Raw genomic sequence first — 22,077 nt, forward strand, 5'->3', positions numbered from 1 at the left:
AATGGCACACATTAAAAATGAAATTCTGATGCCCGCTCTCAAAAGAAAATAAATACACACACACACACACACACATGCACACACACACACACAACCTAATACACAGAGAAGGAGCTGGTTGGTTGGATTCTTGTAGAAAGCTTAAGCTTGCAATACATCTTTATACTCATTTTAACTGCCTGAATCTCTTGATTTCCCTGGAGTTGGACAGTACTAGGTACTTCCCAAATATCCTCTTATCCAAAAGTTTCTGCTAATACAGTATAATATGTAATGTATTGGCATCTGCTCCTTCATTGGTAGTTTATTCATCTACCTCTTTTCCGGCTGAATTACAGAAAAGCATCTGAATTCAGAAGTTAAATACAATAGCTTTACAGAGGAATCTGCAACCTTTCACCCACCCCTTATCCATAGGGGAATAATGCTACTGTACTTTATTTCAGGAAGGGTTTTTTTGTATCTTACGACATCAGCAATCTATATTCCAGGATGTTGATGAAGATTCACAATCATCCATGTAAAGTTGTCTGGAGGCTGAATCGTGGCAACTGGTCTGATTTTAACTATACTCCAAGATCCACAGTAGTTTAGAATGATATATTGGTCTGTCAACCAGTAAAGAACTTTTGCATTTAGAAAAGCAGCAACAGAATGTCATCTTGAAGCAAATAATAAAGAGCATTAGAGAGATATTAGTTGCTGGAACAACAAATTAATATACATGATTTCTATTTAGTAGTGTGTTTATAAAATAATAGAGCATAGTTTCCGGGAAAAAAGCTATATTCTCTTTTTGACTCTTTGACTAAAATTTCAGTGGCTTTTCTGTAGATTGGCCATGTATAATGATGTCCTTTCAATCTGAAAAAAAAAAAAAAACCCTTCCTTTTTACAACCATGTAGTCTCTATTTGGGAAGATATCTTATTTTGAAGCTATTTCAGTTCATGAGTTTTATAGTTAAAATAGACTTAAACTGCACAGTCCTTCCAATTAGTAAGAGAAATCAAGAGTCCTTGATGATGTCAGTTGTCTGGCAGACTGCAAAATGATCAGGCACACAGGTTACTTAGAATAGTCTTTGCTACTGTTGTATTTGTATTATTCTAATAATGAATAATATAAATACAGTAGTAGCAAAAACTCCATTTCACTCTGTTTCTAATATATTCAAATTGTTCCATTTCACTCTATTTCACTGTATTTCTAATATATTCAAATTGTATGCATATCTGGATTCTATCTTTTGAAGTGATGCATTCCCCTTTTTTTGGCAGCACATGAATACATTAGAATAAGCTACTTCCCTCCGCTCCTCCCAATAATCCTTTCCAAGCTATATTTTCGGTGGAAAAATATGTTTTGGCAACATTTTCCTAGAAGAATGAAGACCAGTTCTGGAAAATTGAAGCAAAACTGAAAAATAAGAGGCTAACATTTTTATTCTATTTTCTTTATTTTAAAAACTTGACAAAGGGCATTTGTTTTCAAAAAGTCTATACTTTATGACTTTCAGTTTTTGCAAGCATTATGCCAATAGAAACCTACCTAATATGAAATAATCTTCAAAATGTTGATTTTAAAAGCAAAATAATGAAAAGTACATTTTGTTTGCCTGTTGCCAGGCACTGTGAACTTCAATAGCTAAATAGATGTTGGCCGCCAGTCTGGTTTTACAGCTGAAAACCTCATGCTGGCAAATTATAGATTTTTCCCTTTTAATGTGAAAAACTTTTCACACAGACTATAAATTTTCTACAAATTAAGTGCATCCTTAAACTGTACTGTGCTTAGGGGAAGGGAACACGTATCCTTTCTAAAAGAAAGAAATGCAGATATTGTATAAGGAAAAAATTGAGCAGATGTAATGTTTTTGTTTAATCCAAATTAATATTAGGTGCTTGTAAATCTTGATGGACTTATAGTTGCCATTCTTCGTGTTTACTACAAAAAAATGGCAGAGACAGAAATTTGCTGCAGTTGTTTGTGTCTGTGTCAGATCATAATTCAGAGACTTAGCATATTGCTGCAAACATTGAAACATTTCTTGATAATTATATAATTATGTAAATGAAAACAAATCTGACCAAGGTCAGATATGTGCCCACCTTTGGGGTTAGTCTGTAGTGAGAATAGAGGTGAAATAAATTTTCATCTGGTGTTGTGATGACAAGTTTTTCTCCTTAAGGCACCCTTCTTGGGACTCAGAGGTGTTAGATAATTACTGCTTGGTCTCAAACCGTTCTTTTTTGGATGTTAAGAAATATAGACCTGGCCCTGGGAATGAGAAAAATAAGTGAATCCTTAAGCAGAGACTTTAGGAAAAATAACTCGGTCCTGTATAAAATACCCTTGCCTTGATTTTGTTTGATATAATATGGGACTAAAACTGTATCAGGCTTTTTAGAGTCTATTATTCTATCTCAAAATAGTGAAAAGGATCCTGGGAATCCATGCTGTGCTTGTTTCTTGATGCTGTCTACCTCAAATGGCTAACATAAGAGAAGGTGATGATGGAGGAACATGGTGGAGAGTCAACTATGGAGCTCTTTAGTAGAAGAAGCAGATTTTTATACCTGGACATGGAATGGATACAAAATTGGTTGTTAGTAACAGACCTCTGACAGGACTGGGATGGGATAAAGCGATCCCAATTCTGATTTTAGCAGCTTTTGATACCATCTACCATAACATCCCTCTGGGCCATCTCTAGGGTGTGGAGATTTGAGGCAAGATATTGTTTTGCAGTGGTTCTGTTCCTTCTTCAGATGTCAGTTCCAATTGGGGGGTGGGGGAGAGGAGAAGCTGGAGTTGAGGGTTGCTTCTTTATCAAATATTTCAGGGATAAGCTCTTCCCTCCATTTAATATCTACCTGAAACCATAGGGAGAGGTCATCCAATAGTTTTGGGTTCAGAATCACCAATATACTGATGATAATCAATTTTATATGGCTATCCCAGGCTAGGTTGGTGATGTTTTTGCAATCCTGTCCCAGTGCATGGAGCAAGAAAATAGCAAGAAAAGGAACTTTATACTGATCAATATGGAAGGTATTTGTTAGCTGCTACTTATCTTTTCATAAAAAAATAATACAACTTTGGATAACCTTTCACTATTTTCTGCATCAGCTGAAGTTCGGGACATGCTTCAAGGGTAGCCCCATGAGTCCATGGTGGACTGAATGCATATATTATATAAAACATAACCAAACCATGTTATTGCACAATGGAATGTGTGAACTTAGTCATAGATCATTAGTTGTGTGAACCCAGCCAACAACTCTGTGACTTTAAGCCATGAGAGGACAACTTGTACTCGCTGGAACATATCTAAAGCATCCCTGGAGTAGGAGGGTCTCAGAATGGTATAGTATACAGTCTACCTTCTCTTTAGCTCAAATAGCAAAGATATAAATTTTTATTATGTTCTGCCAACAATTTACATGATTTCTATCACTCCCTACTAGGATGAAGGAGGATTTCTCTATTTTTAGTGCATATCTATATATCTATAACCTGTGATGTCTTAATTTCCTTTTGGGGGGGGGAAACTGCTTTAAGGGGATAATGTAAATGAAAAGTCTTGAAGTCACCCCCTAAATAAGCCCTAAATGTAGCTAAGTTTCCCATTTTGAACAGGTTTTAAGTTGCAAAGTTAATGCCTTACTCTGAGACACCCATCTTTAACTACTCTCAAATCCCTCCCAACTCTCTCTTCATATTGCATCACCCCGTCCTTTGAAGTGCATCATTTGATTTAAACGAAAAGTGGATCCCTAAGTTGCAATAAAACACTACATCCCATCCCATGCTGTTTCCATTTATTGTTTACCAACTAAAGAAACCACAATCCAAAATCAACAAACCATATTTGTATGATGCATGAACTAGGCCTGTTATTGATACTGGCATTTCATCTCATGAAATACATCTATGCAGGGGTTGGGTGGTTGTTTTTAACTTGTGGCAAAGATGAAAGAGAGATAATTTGAAGCGCTGCTGCAATGTTATCAAGAGTAGGGTGTTCAGTGAAATCAAACCTCTAATGAAATGAGTCATTACATCAAGAGTCTAATCAGACCTGTTCTTCAAGAATCACTTATTTATCACCTCTTGGCTTACAAACATACTTCATGACTCTTTTAACTCTCTGACTGACAAGGATGTAGATCATGAAAGAAAGAAAGAAAGAAAGAAAGAAAGAAAGAAAGAAAGAAAGAAAGAAAGAAAGAAAGAAAGAAAGAAAGAAAGAAAAGAAAGAAAATATGTTCACACAAATGCAGAAGCAATGCTTCAGTCCTCAATCTTTAAAAATGCTGAAGTGCAATCTTACAAGTGCTAGTATCAGGTAAAGAAATACTATCAAAGCCATTTTTCCCAGGGAGTGGGAGAAATCTGCACCAGAAGATATGGCAGAGATCCAGCCTAGAAATATGTTCACTCCCAACAGGGAATGTGTTCTTCCCAGGGTTTCAAAATTCCACACAGGGATTGATTAACTGGAAGCACTTCAGGCAAGTAAAGCATAAAATGCTGCATTTTATTTATTTAGGCAGCAAACATCCTGTGAGGTGGGTTGGACCAAGAGAGAGTGATGGGACCAAGATCATCTAGCCGGCATTCATGCCTAAGGCGAGATTAGAATTCAAGGGCTCCTGCTTTCTAGCCTGATGCCTTAACCCAGAGGTTCCCAACTTGTTGGTCGTGGCCTCCTGGCCACCGGGCTGTGGAACAGCTGGCCAGTGCACACACATGTGCACACACCATTAGCGCCACCGCTGCTTCACAAACGGGGCACCGTGTGGTGAAAACAGGGCACCACATGACAAAAACAAGGTGCTGTGTGGCAAAAATAGGGCACCATGCAGTGAAAATGGGGTGGTGTTAGCGGCAAACAAGGCGCTGCTGGCGAATGTCATGTGGGTGCTAGCACTGCCCCGTTTGCATCACACGTGCTTGCGGCACCATTTGTGTATGCATGCATGTAAAATGCTTTCCCCTCCCTTTCCCTATGTCCGCTAACCAAGAAAGATTGGAGACCTTTGCCTTAACCACTAGACCTGATGGCGAACCTTTTAGGGATCGAGTGCACCATCCACCCCTGCCAACCCACAGGGCCACCCACCGCCTCCAAGGCCCGCCACAGATCACTTAGGTGGCCCAGCAGCCCCATGGTGGCCACGCCCTCTGCCTGTGTCCCACAGCATCATCTACATGTGACGGGGCATGAGGGCAGTCTTATTCCTGCTGCCCGGCTGCCATGTCCTTGGCTGCGCTACTCCCACAGGCCATGCCTGGGGGTGACTCTCCTCCGGGGGGGGGCTGCTGGTGAGGAGGGGGGTGCAGGGGGAGGTGGGGCTGGAGTAACGGCATACGTGCCCATAGAGAGGGCTCTGAGGGCTGCCTCTGGCATGCGTTCCATTGGTTCGCCACCACTGCACTAGACCAAACTGACTTTCCTGTAGTTTCTTGCAATTCCAACCCAGCTCGAGGCATCCATATTATACTAGGCTGTACATATTTCTTGATCAAATTTGTGCACTAGTATAAATACATGTTTCCTATATTTATCATACAAAGGTAAGAACAGGAAAAAACAAGAAGAAATAATAAGACAGCAGTACAGGTAGTCCTTGCTTATCGACAACTCATTTAGTGACCATTCAAAGTTATATTGCCCTGAAAAAGGACACTGACTGGTCCTGGAAACTGTGGCTGTTGCTGTGTCCTCATAGTGATGTGACTGTAATTTGGGCACTTGGCAACTAGTATACACACAGGGACTGTAGGAATAAGGAATGTGGGATCATTTGCGGGAATGCTGTGCATATTTGGATTTAAGCCTTTCTTCCAGCTGATGCTTTGGCTTTCTGCATTTTTGCAATTCCCCCCCCCCCTTCTTCTTTTGAAACTGCCAAAAGAATTTGCTCAGAAAATGAAAATAATGTGCTCCAGGTACTATATCTGTACATATGAAATAGCATAATTACAATTAAAGCAGTGATATCCACTAAGAGAGTATTTTAAAATAAAAAAAATGAAAATGGAGACTAGACATATAAAAAAAGGCAGACCTTCAATTACATGGTTGTGGCCACCATCTTGACATTTTTGGAACCGCCCATCCCATCGACTGTGCTTAGTGAAAGGACTTTATGTCCAGGAAACTGTTTTAGAGCACACATACTGATCAGAGCCTTTATTATAAAAGCCCGCTTCTTCGGTAGTTACTCTCTAATTATTTCAGTGGCGCTTAAATTTGTAGTTCGTTTTGTTAAAAAAATGAATCAAAAATCCTTGCTTATTTATCTCTAAGCGTCAAGGATCACAAAGCAACATCAGCCCCAAATTACTTTCGTGCGTCGATTTCTCATTATTTCCCATTGTGCTAAACGTGTCCCGAATTTGTAGGTTCCACGTGAGAAGGATTTTGTCCGTTGCTTGCAGAAAAATGGTGGGACTCCCAGGTATTTTAACCTGGCTGGCTGCAAAGGAAGCAGCCACTGCTTCTCCATGCAAGCCTTTGCGGAACAAGAGTTCCGTGCAGCGAAATGCAGCAACCAATCGTGCAAGAAACAGGGCATGTGCAACAAGCGCGCACTCTGCGAACATCCCGCCAGAGAATGGCTTCCCTCTCTTATCCAATAAAGCGGACAAAAAGCGTGCATGGTGCTTGTTCTGTCGCAGGTATCGCTGCTTGACAACAGGCCACAATTTGCTCCAAAGTGGGGACGGCAAGAGAAAGAATAGCTGCACGCGCACGCAATCTCCCAAACTGAGAAACCGACCGCAAACAAGTTTGCAAGCCGACTTCTCCTAGGGTCGGAAGGGCAAAGGCAAGCCAACGTGCCGAGGCAAGGTTTTTTTTTTTTTTGCATCGCATCGTAGAAATCTCCGCATCTTCCCCGCTTCTCCGGCTTCCCAGTCGCTGCTCCCTTTGTTCCGGCCTCTCCCCTCGCCGCCTGCTGCGCCCTCCAGACTTCTGTTTCGGGTTCCTCTCGCCACGGCCGCCTCCCTCGCTTCTGAGCGCCGCCCCCGCCTCCGGAGCCGCCCCTCCCCTCCGCCCGCTGCCCTGGTCACGCCCCCTTCGCGCGCTCCACTCCCCGTTCGCTTTTCTCCATTCAGCGCTCTTCGCGCTGTGCTCCTCGTAGCCGCCGACGCCGCCTCCTCGCCATGTCCCAGCGCGGCGCTCCTGCTGGCGGCTGGTAGGTCGAGCGAGAGAGACTCGGTCCTTCTGGTGCGTTTGGCGTGCGCCTCGGGGATGGAGGGCGCCTAAAGCCGGCCACCGAGTGAGGAAAGCGGGGCCGGGACGATCTTCTGGAAGCTGAGGCAGGCAGGAGCCATGGAGGTGCAGTTGGTATCTGAGCCGTCGGTGGCAGCGGCGGCGGGGGCAGCGGCAGTGGCCCCCGGCACCGGCGCTCTCCCTTCAGAACCGGCTAAGGATACGGACCGTCAGCTGCGTCTTCGCCTCTGTGTCCTCAACGAGATCCTGGGCACTGAGCGGGACTACGTGGGCACCCTGCGCTTCCTGCAGTCGGTAAGCGCCAGGGCTCCGGAGGGTATGCCTGGAAAGGGGAGGGAGTCACTGGGGGCAGGCGAAAGGTTGCATCGAGGACGAGGAAGGGCAGCTGTGCATCTGCTGCGGCGATGGAACCCGCGGCGGTGAACGTGGAGGGGGCCAGCCCGGGAGACTCTCGTCACCGTTGCGAAATGGGCTGCGAAGTTGGCCGGCGCAGTTTAGTCGCGCCAGACTTGTCTGTGGAAGGCGATACGGAGCTGAATCCGTATCCAGTCCGCGCGGGCTCTTGGGTAGACCGCCAGCAGATTGTGACATCCGGAGAAATTAAGGTCCTCCCTTGTTACCGGGAGGCATCACCTGTAGGAACTGGAGCGCAAAGGGCAAGCTGGCGAAGTAGGCTGGAGGGGCAGCTGAGGACACTGTGTGTGCTCTGCTCCTGCAGCTGGTTAAGCAGACTTTGGTCTCCCTGGGAAAGAGCTTGGGTTCTGGGTGGCAGAGGAGGGTGTTGTTGCCTTCAGAAGTTGAGAGAGGGCACGGCCTGTCGGTCTTGGGTTGATGATTTGCAAGCTGGGATGTCAACACGGGAGAGCTCATCTATCATGTGGTTTTTCTTGAACTCCGATCTTTAGGCTCCTGGCAGAATGCGTAGCCGGCACACTGGGCGTTTTGGAAATTGCTACTGGTGGGCTTCTTCTAAGTGGGTGGTAAGAAGCGTTTGCCTCATGGTGGGAAAACTGGCCCTTGATACAGAGGCTTGGTGTGGTTTTTAAATCACCCCTTTCAACATCCCGAAGCCTTCAAGATGTTTACACACAGTTGATTGGTCTTGCCAGAGTTCATCAGGTGCCTGGTTCGGCATAAGGGGGAGCCCTTTGCAAGCAGCAGTGATATAGTATTACTAATGGATTTTTATTTTTTAAGCATAGTGATAAAATCCTTTCTGGTCTGAAGGCTTGTTTTAAAGGTCTTTCTTTTTTCTTTTTGACTTTGTTCTCTTCTAAGAGAAGCTTGTGGTGCATGGTTTAGACTTGGCAACTTTTTCATCAGTAAATCTTGGCTTAAGTTGAGACTTTTTTGATTTTATTTTAAAAGTAATTCCAGTCACCTTTGTAGTTTTCCTAGAAACAGTCTTTGTTGCTTGAATTTTGGATTACTTATGTATTTTTATTGGATTAGTTAAGCTATTTGTATCCATCTCAGGGTCATTTTTATTTCTTGGCCAGATTAGTACTTCTGTGAACAGTTCCCTTTTAGTTTTGCATTTTGCAGCCGTGGCAGTTGAAACTCATTAGCATTCCGAAACATTTCTGTCTTTGTACCTAATTGCCTTGTGGCTAACTCTGTCCTCATGCTATCCTGAAATTGTGGGAATAAACATCTAGCTCTGAGCCTTGCCTAAAAACATCTATAATTGTGTTAGTTTTGTAAAGCCTCTTCATTAGCAACAATAGTATTCTTGAATTAGTGTGGCTCATCTGCAATTAAAATATTTCCCGCAAAATTATTCTTTAAGGAATAATTTTAAGGAAACGTTTATTGAAATGTTTGCATTTATACACATTCTGGTTCTGTTCAGACTAATTGTTGATAGAGCTTCTATAGTGGGCTCTTTTAAAGCCATAACTAGTCAGGTGCAAAGTTTAGTCATTAAACTACTAGACATCTTTACATATTGCATAGATTTTCATTGTTACTCCTTCCCTCCCACTATTATTTTTTTTAATTTACTGCAGATAATGACACTTGGCTGACTATGTCTGATTTCAAAAAGCTAAGCTAAAAAGCTGGACTGGACCCAATTCTTAGTTAGGATGGGAGACCACCAGGAAATTCCAGAATATTGGATAGACTGGGGAGTCGATAAGCATTGTACAGGAGAAAGCATTGACATGTTATTTCTATATTGAGCCCAGAAAATTACATGTGTCTATGTAGTCATCATGAATCATACTCCACTCAAGGATGAATTTACTGTTACCTTACTTAGAGCCCAGAAAGCAATCAAGTTGTTTGATATCAACATGAAAGTCTCTGAATCTTTACAAACTACGGTATGTAAGAGACTCTGTTCCTTGCTTGCTTTAAGTTGGACCAGGCTTGTAGAAACCATGGCCTAATATTCTGAAATTCTGTGTCTAAAATTGCAATGGTCCTCCTTTCTGGCTACTCTTAAGCAAATCTGCTAAATGGATTTCACAATAATTTGTAATATAATATAATTTTATCTTGCACTCTTTTTATTGTATACTCTATTCTATACTATACTGTTGCATTGCATTTGTCAAATGCATTGTAAATTGAGGCGTACAGATAAATAAATAAAATACTTTTTTATTAATAGTTACAGTATTTCCTGGTAGCATAAACAAAGTGGCAGCTAAGCAAGAGTGCATACTATCGCATTTCTTCTGGTTCTAGTTGTGTCCATGCATCAAATGAACATAACTGTGACTCATTTCAGTTTCCATGAGTAGAGAGGTAGTGCATCTTTCCTGTAGTATAAAAAAAATAGGGATATTGTTTTCTTGACACACCAGAGAAATCTTTTGTTTTATCTTCAAATATTCCAGTGAACCCCAACATTCTAATAACAAGAGCAGTTTCCTATCTATTGCCTATAATTTGTAAGCCATCATTATTTGCAAGAGATGCACAATTGTGCTCATTTGCAGCTAAGACACATAATGAGTTCATTATGTTGGAATAGAGCTTCTACCTAAATTTGTATCTGGTTTCATAACTTTCTCTAGTTTTTGCTCAGATGTTTTTGAACTTGTTTGCAATCATGAGAGCTAGAAACTTGTTCTTGGAATTTCCATTTCTCAGAAGCTATATTTTGGGGGAAGGTTGTATGTCTGCCTTCAAGTCATTTTTGCTTTGTTTTGTTTACTGCTGGCAACTGCCTAAATGAGTCCCTACAGTTTTCTTGGTAAGATTTTGGAAGTGGTTTGCCATTGCTTGCTTCCTAGGGCTGGGAAAAAGTGCATAGCCCAAGGTCATCCAGTTGGTATTGTGTCTAGGTAGGGAATAAAATTCGCAGTCTCCTGGTTTCTAGCTGTTGCCTCGATTTAATCACTACACCAAACTGGTTCTTAAATTTAGAATTCGTTATACTGAAAATCTTTTCAAATAATATTATTTGTGACAATAACTCTTTTACTGTTCAGTATCTTGTAGTCAATATAATATTTTCAGTTTACACTTTCCAGTTTACAGTTTCACTATCCCCACCAAGCTAGTGCAGAAGGCAGTTCTCCCCAATTGTTTTCATCAGAGGCTGATTTGTAACAATTGAATACAATTCTATCACAGTATGATTATAGATAACATGGTAGGGTGTAAACACTGTTTTTATATTATCTTCCCATTTGCTTTGATCATTTAAATAATCACTTTTCACCTATAGTGAAATTATTAAGATTAGAGAAAAACAGTTGCAGTTTCACAGATTTGATAAAACAAGCAATCAACAAAACCATAAAAGTAAGAACAGTAAACATGCAACACATAAATAAGAATTCATTATACAGGATAAAAACTATATAAACATGTAAGAAGAATGGACAAGTATAAATTTTGTTAATCTTCATATAATTTTAATGTGGGATAAGAATATTTTAAATATGTGTTTTTATCAGAAAAAGTATTAACTGCATAAAATTGGATAATGTTTTTTGTGTAATCCCTTATTTTTCTGTAAGAACTTGAAATAAGATGGGGTAAAATTAAAATGAATGGCTGTGCCTACTGAAGATTGCAGGTTATATATTTCTCTTTTATTTTTTTCGTGTTTCTCTGATTTGCACAGTATATTGTCACAATATCATATGATACATTTTGGCTTAAAGGTACTATGTGAATCCAGCTAATAGTAGTTTAAATCATGACTTATTCCAGCACGTACAAAGCAAACTATTATACATATTTTCTATAAGTGAAAAACATGAATTCAGTAGTATTACTGTTGACTGAAAAGGATGTGGCTGTTTGAAGGGCCAATAGCAACTGAAATCTTGGATTTCTTTAGTAGACATCATTTACGCAGTTGTCCAAAACTGCCAATTAAAGTGGCTTTTGGCTTCAAGTTCTTGATGTTTTGATTCAGTGGAATGTCCTTCTATAAAAAGCACTTGTTGCTCAACCATCAGTACTCTACCCTGCCTAGACAAAACAAATCAATCATCCATCAGTATACCCGATTATTGAAGATCAGAGTTTTGTTGTCCGCAGATCAGGCTATTTGCCACTGGTGCTTTGCCAGGAGTAAAGTGAGCATGTTTGATTTTGACAAATCATAGTTTAATAAGTGTTTTTATTGTATGGAATAATTCTTGTTGTGAAGAGAAGAGGCACTGCTCCCTTTGTGTTTCTGGGTGTGTGTAATAGTTAGCCAAAATCAAGCTAAGTTATCCTTAGCATAATGTGGGAGTTCAGCCAATGGTTGATTCCACAACATTTTGTGAATCTCATTGGGTACTGAATATGAATCTGCATTTATGTTAACACTGGTGGAAAAAATAGAGGGTTAGGGAACAGAACTGTGGCTTAAATTAGGCCATATTTTACACATTTACAGAAATTATCCTGAGTACCCAAGACATACTGAACTACAAATTATAGACAATACCTCTATTTACAGAACCTATTAGGCCAAAATAGGATTGGTTAGTTTGTAATTCAGCGTGTCATGCAGATGCAGCCCAATAGTGCTATACTAGTAAATGGCTATACTAGTGCATTGGTGCATTGCTGATGGCTAATGGTAATCCTGTTTCAGAGCTCTGTGTATACCTTCAATATTTAAATACCCAGATATACCAGTTGAGCACTGTGTATGTAGCTTTGGTCTACCAGAAATCAAGAGCTTGGCAAATGCCCCTCAAACATGCTAATTCTGCCTATGAATAATAATAGATGATAAGTTTCCAGAAAAAAAAAATCACTGTGCCATGTCAGGTTATAGTCTGAGTACTCACACAATTGAAGTTTTGTATCAGAGGGCAGAGAAAGATTCTAAGAGCAGTACTATTGTACTGCTCAATTGGAAGACTCTAGAGAAGAATATTTTCTCAAAGCCAATAAGGGAGTTATTTTTTTGATGTCCTGGAGCTGTAAAGCAAAAGCCCATTGACCAGACCAGTTCCTCAAGGACATATTTTTATGTTCTGTGTATTCCAAAGAAAATGGTAGAAACAGTTTGAAACTGCTTTTCCAAAACCCACTATCAGTTTTGAGTGCTCACACCCTAATTTAGGAAAGAGAAATAAATGATGGCTTGAAAAACTCTCTTTCTCCTCCCCCCCTTTCCGTGGAGCACTTTCCCAGAGCAAATTATAAATTGCCGGAATTTCATGAGATCTTGAGAGCCATCATCTGTCTTAGACCAGTAAGTCCAGTGTCTATGGAGATTCTCAGTCATCCAGGTTCATAGTTGGCCCCAAGGCCCCAAGAAATTCCAGTTGCCTTTTGAAAAAGCACCTTTGGGACACCAAGTCCACTGTTCAAAGTTGCCAAGTACATCACAGATGCTTATACTACTCTACCCGGTTTAATACATGAGAATGTGACATTGCCCTCAACTTGGTAGAAGCAGATTTAGTTTGTGGAAGCTCCTTCCTCCAATTATCTAGAAGCTTGTCCTTTTATCAGTGCTTGAAAACGGGAATGAAGGAAACTGCTTTGGAAAAAAAAAAGCATAGATGTTAACGCAATGCTAGAAAGCTTTATACAATACCAGGAAGCTTTTCTCAACTTGTGACAACAAAATACCACAGGGATGAACGAAGGAATTGGTGTTTTGCGTTTGGGGCTGGGCCCCCTGGTTAAACATTTACCATACAAGCCCCTGATTTTGTTTAGTTGTCTCCATAAATAACACTGAAGGAGCAAAGAGCCCAATTCAATGAGTAGGGAGTCAGGGCCTTTCCAAGGAACTTCCGGGCTCCTGTGGTAATGTGAAAGAATCCTTTTCTGTATTTGATGCTATAGACTTGCCTATAAATCAGACTGTGTTAATTGCAGATTTTTTTTTTAATTTTCTTGGAAGGCTAGCATGTGGCCATGTAGCAGTTAAGGGAAAGGTTTCTCTTTGTGTGTGCCTAGAGACCTTTTCCCCTCTGCTAGGTGGGGGTCCCTTGCAGATACAAAAGGCCCCTTTTTATTTGCTTTGTCGGGCAGATCCCACCACTTTTATTTTACTTCTGTGGTCAAAAGAGGAGCAAGAGGTGTGGGGCAGGGCGGAGGGAGAGGAGAGGGCAGCCTGAAAGTTACAGCATGCAACATTTTCTGAGTTCCCTAAGAAAGCTGCTATATTTCCTGCAAGCAAGCTGTGCAGCACTTTCTTGAGCTGCAGAATATAATGCAATTTTAGCTCTATGCATTAACAAGATTTTATATTGACATATAAAATGCTTCTTTCTTGGCCAGGCAGTTGACAGTGTTCTGCTATGCGCAGATGCATAGACTGCTAGATTCCTTTGGATTATGAAATCACAGAATTTCAAAAAGTTGAAGCATTCCTTTTTTTATCCTTTACCCATTTTTATTTATTCTTTTTTGATGGATTCTGAAGAATTCAGTGGCTGGGATCTTTACTGTCTGATGAACAAACTGAGAAGCACTGTATATATTTATATTGGAGTGTCAGTCACTCTTCTCCCCAAATACTTTTGCTTCCAATCTCTAAATTTCTGGATTAGACTTTCAGTGAGTACAAAACTGTAGCAGAAGTTGGAAAGCTGAAAAAAGTTGAAATAAACACACACACACACACACATATGCAAAAACCTAATCTATATCTTTAAAGATAGCCTCTGGCCTGTATACATGCCCCAAATCTCTATTGTATTTTATAAATGCCGAAGCCTGGTTAGGATTACATTGCCAAAATTTAAGAAAAGAACTTCTTAGTAATCTTCAGTCTTCTGATAGGCTTAAAATACCTAAACTAGAACTCTCTGAATACCCTTGAAAGATTCTTCCTGCCCAAACTAGCATAAAGTATTAGGTTTGCCCATTTGCATTACTGCCCGCTGTTGAAAGTCTCTAGTTGCTAAAAAAAATATACTTGTGGCCACAACTACAGCCTATCTCCATTTTTAATGCCTTGGCCTTATAACAATGTTTTTATCTACTTCCTAGATCACAACAAAATTGTTTGATTTTTTAAAAACTGGTCCAGTATTGAAACAACATTTTCACAATTTTTGCTAAGAACCCACCTACACTTGTCCAACTAGGGAAAATAAATGATAGTTGTTTTCTGCCAACAGGCAATGCCTCCCTTAACTTGTCTGATATTAAAAGTGAGGACAGTACCACTTGCCAACTGTGTTACTGTGACAGAAGAGGGTTTGGCAATAGGGACAGTAAATTTTATTCTGGCAAACATTTCTCTGGCTTAAGCACTGTGGATTGCACTTCATCATGGTCATCTGATTATTGCCCTGTTTGTGATTGTTACATTAAAGATTAAATTTAGCCTTTAGTTGGCTAAATTTATTGACAAGCCATATTTTAAGATAGAGATATGAAAGATCTGAGATACGAAAATGATCACATTGGTCCCCCAAACTGGCATTGGAAATTATTTTCCTTTATAAATGTTCATCAATTCTGTTGATATGTAATAAATCATTTCATACATTCCTGTTTCCATGCATCACATTAGACTGTTGTAAATAATGCTGAGTTTAGCATCCACAGAAATCTTGGTTTGCATCAATTGAATTGGTGCCAGTTTATTTTGTTGGGGCGTCTTTTTTGTGCTAGAGCGTGACTTCTTTCATTCCCTACTATATAAGTGTGCAACATTAGCACACATGCTGCTATCAGATAAAATAAAACCACATCCGTTGCCTTAAAAATATTTTGTTCTGCAACTCTGCTGAGTATTTAGCTTCTTGGTATTTAGGATGCTATGTAATCTGGAGCAGCTGTTCTGTACATGGCCTGCTGCTCTTTTTCCATCTGTGATTAGCTGCTGCAATTGGCCTTTGAACCATTACAAGGAATGTTTGTCTTGGTCACTTCTTGGTGGTGATTTCCTGTGTCCTGCCTTATACCGTAGCTCTTGTGTCTCTTCTTAGGTTCAGTAGATGCTGATAATAAAGCTGTTTGTCCAAAGAAGGTGAACCATCTGGTTTCTGTAAAACATTGTTTTTCAAACTCGGCAACTTTAAGAGTGTGGACTTCAACTCCCAGCATTCCTCAGCCAGCAGAATTCCTCTCTTAAAGTTGCCAGTTTGAAAAACAGCAGTGTAAAGCAAGTTGTTTGCATGGTGGCTTTAGGAGAGAGGAAGGGAGAGTAAAATATAGAAAAGGGCAGGTTGAAATGTACTTTCCTGTTTTGTTATTGTTGAAGTATAGATCAGATGCATGAGCCTGGCACTTGCCACAGGGCATTTATCTAAAAGGCAGCTGGATTATGTATTCTCATACTGAAAGCGTTGCTTATTTTATTCAAAATGCTTCATTTCCTAAAAGCATCTTCCGTTCCAAAACAGTCTTGCTTACGTAGTCAAGAAAACAGAGAAAGATCCTATCAAAAGATAGGGTATCTCCAAAAAAGAGTTTAACTGTATAAATATAACAATTTATATTTTCCACTAGGAAAGCAACCTGAATATAGAACATGAAATGAAAGCAGGCAATTTACAGTATACGTCCTGTTGGATAGAAATTTCTTTGAAATATCTCATTGTTACTTTTTAGTCAACAGAGAACTGAACTTGGTGACCCTCACAGCTGATTCTTTCATTGAAGCTGTTGGTGCTGTAGGTCTCTAATGAACCTTGAGATTAAAATGTCTGCAATCCAATATATAACTCTTGGAATAACTCTTAAGGGTTGTCTTAGAATCATAAATGCAAGGGCTTTGTAGATATCTTGGAAATTATCAAGCCCAACCTAGTCCATCCTCCAGGTTTGTGCTAAAGTTCTCTGTTACTCATGTGATTCTGCTGTATGGCTGAGAGGTATGTTACTAGTATGATAATGATGTACTGGAGGACAGTGAATTATTTCTGTATTTTAATTAGAAATAGGATTTTCTGGCATCCTCAGATGAATATTTTAGGAGCATCTGGAAAGGCATAACTGTGTTTGCAGGTTTTTGTGTTCTTCATGCTGTTAGTAACAAAAGATACTATAGTAAACAGGGATTGGGGAAGAAGCAAGAAAGTCCAACAGCTTCATCAGATATTTCGGCCATGGGATCTGGAGTTCAAAGTTGGCCTTAGGAAAATAATTGTGACATACCTAGTATTTGAGGAAGAAAACAGATGGTTGTTTCCTGAGCTCTGGAAACTTTCCTACGTATCTCTCAACACCTTGGTTCATCCTAATTACCATGAACACTTGACACTTGTCGTCAAACTCTTGAATGCTTGCATGTTCTTTAGTGTGATTTTTTTTTCCAAATAGTACCAGACTATGGATTTTTCTCCCTGTGGACCAATCAGGTTATTAGTGTTTTAAAGATATTCTTCATAGATTCCCTGAAACAACATAAGCAGAATTGTAGTCTCTGTGCAGATTAGCCAATATTTTTTGGACACTTGAAAGCTGTTTGGGGAATGTTGTCTTGCATACCGTATCATGTTTTTAGAGACTTGTACCTGATCTCACATATAACAAGTCATGATATTTAATTAAACCAATTTTCTAGGGCTCATGTATCATGCAAATATCTCAACTATATTGTTTATTTATTCAATTTATATGCTACCCATTTGACCTGGAGGCAACTAGGCAAATTACAATAATTAAAAAACTGATAAAAACATTGAAACATTAAAGCAATAAACAGTAACATTAATTTAAAATTAAGAAAGATGAGGAGGAAGGGAACAAGATGCATAAAGGGGAGAGGTGGGGTCTTAGTCCATCAATCACCTCCAGAATGATGGTCCTCCATTGGGGCCCTGAATTAAACCATAATCTGTAAATTGCAATAATTCACATATTGTGACAAACCAAGTCATATTATGGCATAACATGGTACATAAAACAAGTCAATGCCACCTTTACTGAAATGGATGAATTAAAATAATTGTAATAATCAAACCATCACCATAAAACTGGCTAATATTATAGGAATTGAAATTAATGATTTTGAAATTCATCAGGTTGGTGTGTAGTATTTATGTCCAGTTCATTCAGCGGGATCTAAACTGAATTGAGTGTTGGCATCCTGAAGCTGTTTTTTTTTAAAGAGGATTTCTTTTTTTATGAGAAAGCAAAGGAAACTGAATGCAAATCAGCCATCTGATCATGCTTGCCTGCCTGCCTGCCTCTTCTCCTTCCCTAGATTGGAATAAAGGTTTCCCTTGGTATTTCCATGTCTTTTATGTTTTTGCTTCCTATTAGGGAACACATCCTTTGTAGTCAGTCCTCAGTGCTATAGCTTTCATTTTGTTTATGTCCCAATCAATCTGTGTGTATGTTAATGGCCTTGACCTCTGCATTCACCGTGGAGCTTGGCATTTTTGGATTGATCAAGGCCACGTAATAATTACAGTTTTGGTTTCCAGTGCTCTTTGCCACTTCTCATGCCTTCTCTTTGCTTCATTGGGAGGAAGGCATCAGAGCACTTCTGAAAGCAGATAACTAAGAAGTCCTGGGCGTCATTCTTGAATCTGCGCCTGGTACTTGAGCTGATTTCCTTCCCATCTGCCAAATGGGGTAGATTATAATCGCTACCTCATGCAGGTTTATGAGGGTTTGTTCATTAGGGTTCGTAAAAGTGCTGCAGGTTCTCCAGATGAAAGAAGAATCAGGTAATTACTGTTTTCTAATAAAGTCTGTATAATGCCTTCTCACAACAAGCAAAAGGCCTCTTTCCAAACAAGATAATTATCTGTATTGCTCTGTGATGCATCCTGTGGTTTTTATAGTGGTCTGCTCAGAGCTACATTCAACCATTCAGCTTGTGCCTTTGTGAATTCTTGTTTGTGTCCTCGGTTAACAAGACCTTTTCCTTAAATTAAAACAAGTGATATTTAACATAAATGTATGTGTAGATATGTAGGGAAGCAACAGTAGAACCATCTTGTAAAATTTGACAATTGTCTTTCAGGTTGCTCCAAGATATTTTATAGCCTGGGGAAGAGATTTCACTGGTCTTTCCCCATTCCATAATTTACTTCTGTGCTGTCAGTTATTGGATAAGGTTTTGTAGCCTTTGACTTGTAGTAAGTTACTTAAGGGCTTCATATTTATGATGGAATAAAATTAGTCAAGTGATAAAATTGTCACTTCTGGCTCCCTTGAGGAAAATGTTATATAGGTGGAGTTTTTATTTTCGGAGGTTCAGGGCAAAATTGTAGACAGTTAAATTGAATGATGAGACTTGAAGTTTAGGAGAAATAAAGGGTTAGGTTCCATAGACTATGTCAGGGTCTTCAAATTTGGCAACTTTAAGATTTGTGGATTTCAATTTCCTAGACCTCTAGAGGTCTAAACCTAGACCTCTGGGAAGTGCATAAGTTTGGAGACTCCTGGCCTATGTCATTGTCTTCCTCTCATGAATGCTTTCTTCCATAGTGGTACCTCTTTCTCCTTCTTGTGTGGCTGTGGTGGATCTCCCTCGGTCAACCGAATTATGAGAGTGTCTGTGAGGTCCTTGTAGCAGCTACCAATCTTCAGATCAACTGACTTGGCTGATGATGGAGAGAGTTGCTCTAATTTGTATCACATTGCTCATGCTGGCTTCACTGTTCTGGGTCACTCTTATTAACTTGAAGGTGTGGCCTCTTAATTATACTATGGATGCTAGTGCTGTTCGTCAGCTCTGTGTAGTGACCAAAGTGTGTTCTTGAGAGTATGTGGGCAGTTCTAGCATTGTGACTGCTCATGGCAATCTCTCATTCTGCCACAGGACTCCAGTCTGTGAGACACCTGCAGGCAGCATGAACATTTTTGGTCGTGTGATTAAGAGACTCGTCGACTGAAATTGTGAAAGAGCTCCATGGAGCAGAGGATCCAGCATGAGCTATTTTTCATGTATGACTTCCTCTATCGTTTGACAAGTGATTTGCTATGAAGAAGGCCAGCTTCTGTTAGAAAGCCAGGCTGATGTGAGATTTGCTGTGACTGAAGGAAGGAAGAGCAAATACAGGCGCATTGCCCTGATGATCTAACTGTAACCCTTGAAAAACTAACTACATGGATATACAAACATAGACTCTATTTTGGACATGCTTTGGGTATCAAAAAGCAAATCCAAGATTGCAGATATGCATACACTGAGCTCTAGTCTGTAATTATTAATTATGGATATACAATTTATTAATAGATGTACATTCTGCCTTTAATTTATACAACTCAAGGCAGCAGCGTATATAATGTTCTTGCCTTCTATTTTTTCTACTACAACAACCTGTCAGGTGAATTCAGATGAGGTGAGAGTGACTGGCCCAAAGAGTCCCAGTCATATTTCAGTGTATAAGGTAGGGCATTAAAGTCATGGTTTCTAGTCTAACACCTTACACCTTATGCGAAACTAGCGCTCAGATTTGATGTGAATGAGGGGCATCTATTTAATTCAGATTTGCAATCTATAATTCTGTCCTGAATGAATGTACAACTAACTATTCAGGCCAAAATCTGTCTTCAGAGAAATAACCAGCCATACTAAAATAAGTGGATGTTATCAATTGACATTTTGAACAGGGAGAAATGGTTGAATTGGTTGAATTGTGTTAGATTCCTGTGACTTCATGGATATGTCCAAATTGTTTCTTTGGCAGCAATCCAGAAGTACTTTGCCATTTCCCTATTCTGGAATATCCTTTCAATTCTTAATCTAACCCATAGCCTTGTGATTTCCTGACCATCATTCCTGATGCTAACTAAGTTTGAGTTTGCTCAGTGGTTTTTTTTTTGTTTTGTTTTTTTTTTGAGATTAGACAAGGTTAACTAGGAAAAACAACTTACTGATATGCACCAAATATTAAACTGTTGGGGCCAGCTGCAATTAGAGGTATTGTACCTTGATGTGTGCTGTGGATATTTGAGCCTTGTGATGAAAATTAGCATGGTAGACAAGCTGAGGTTCATCCTCAAAACTTTCATCTTAGCCTTTATAAATCAAATTTGACACAAAAGAGATTGGTTTATTTTAGGTTTCGTTTTCAATTGTCATTTAATTCTAAATCCATGTCGAAAAGTGTTTTGAAGTATTTGATGAGTAATATTAGAAATTAGAACCATAGGAAATTGAGCATGGAATCTCAAACCTGCAATTTGCTAAAATATTCACTTTGTATGGGACAGTAAGTAAGCCAAATAAGCGAAATTTGGAAATTTTTCTTGGGTCAAACTGCTGGATACAACCTTCATTTCCTCTTTGTTCCCACTATATATTTGCCCTTTCATGAAGATTCAGTAGCTGAGTTCACATGTTGTGCTAGGCCATTGTTTGCTTAACTATATTTTCTGAAATAATCTACAGTTGGCTGGAGTTGAGTAATACACTAAGCCAAATCACATTGTGGGCTAGTATGAAGTATATGAAAGGCAGTTGTGATTAATAAACCATTCTATTTGGTCTAGTGGTTAAAATATCATGCTAGAAAGTGGGAGATCATGAGTTCAAGTCCTGTCTTAGACATGAAAGCCAACTGGGTAACTTTGGGTCAGTCAATCTCACTTAGCCCGATTCACCTCACAGTGTGCTGCAGCTGCCAAAAAAGCCAACACAGTGCTGGGTTGCATTAACAGAGGGATAGAATCAAGATCACGTGAAGTGTTAATACCACTTTACAATGCCTTGGTAAGGCCACACTTGGAATACTGCATCCAGTTTTGGTCACCACAGTGTAAAAAAGATGTTGAGACTCTAGAAAGAGTACAGAGAAAAGCAACAAAGATGATTAGGGGACTGGAGGCTAAAGCATATAAGGAACGGCTGCTGGAATTGGGTATGTCTAGTTTAGTGAAGAGAAGGATGAGGGGGGACATGATAGCAGTGTTCCAATATCTCAGGGGCTGCCACAGAGAAGAAGGAGTCAAGCTATTTTCCAAAACGCCTGAAGGGAGGACAAGAAGCAATGGGTGGAAACTAATCAAGGAGAGAAGCAACCTAGAACCAAGGAGAAACTTCCTGACAGTGAGAACAGTTGATCAGTGGAACAACCTGCCTCGAGAAGCGGTGAATGCTCCAACACTGGAAGTTTTTAAGAAGAGACTGGACAGCCATTTGTCTGAAATGGTATAGGGTTTCCTGCCTGAGAAGGGGTTTGGACTAGATGACCTCCAAGGTCCCTTCCAACTTTATTATTATTATTATTATTATTATTATTATTATTATTATTATTATTAATTGTTATGGGGAGAATAGGAGGATGAAGTGTATTGTGTGTGTTTGCCACCTTGAGTTATTTGTACAAATAATAAAGGCAGGATATAAATTAAATAAACACAAATAAATATTATTGGCCATTGCAATTCATTCAGTGGATAAGGTTAACAAAAGCAATAGCTTAATGCAATTTTGAACCTACATAATGTGTAACAGAACTAGTACACACTGCACAGGAAATCTCCACCCTGTAA

The 22,077-nt window shown here is 39.7% G+C and overlaps 1 protein-coding gene across 3 annotated transcripts in view; it reads left to right on the top strand.

Moving 5' to 3' along the window:
• The first annotated feature begins 7,132 nt into the window (after nucleotides 1-7,132).
• The window catches only part of PREX1 (phosphatidylinositol-3,4,5-trisphosphate dependent Rac exchange factor 1), a 239,229-nt gene continuing 224,284 nt past the window's right edge, over nucleotides 7,133-22,077 (top strand). For all 3 annotated transcript variants that reach the window (XM_039351244.1, XM_039351245.1, XM_039351246.1), the window contains exon 1: nucleotides 7,133-7,539. In XM_039351244.1, coding sequence (XP_039207178.1) covers nucleotides 7,345-7,539 — 195 coding nt within the window. In that variant the 5' untranslated portion in view covers nucleotides 7,133-7,344. The remainder of the gene's footprint in view (nucleotides 7,540-22,077) is intronic.

Source organism: Crotalus tigris, unplaced genomic scaffold (assembly GCF_016545835.1).
Source record: "Crotalus tigris isolate CLP2741 ecotype Arizona unplaced genomic scaffold, ASM1654583v1 scf7180000018371.15429387391:27106975, whole genome shotgun sequence".
NCBI lineage: Eukaryota > Metazoa > Chordata > Lepidosauria > Squamata > Viperidae > Crotalus > Crotalus tigris.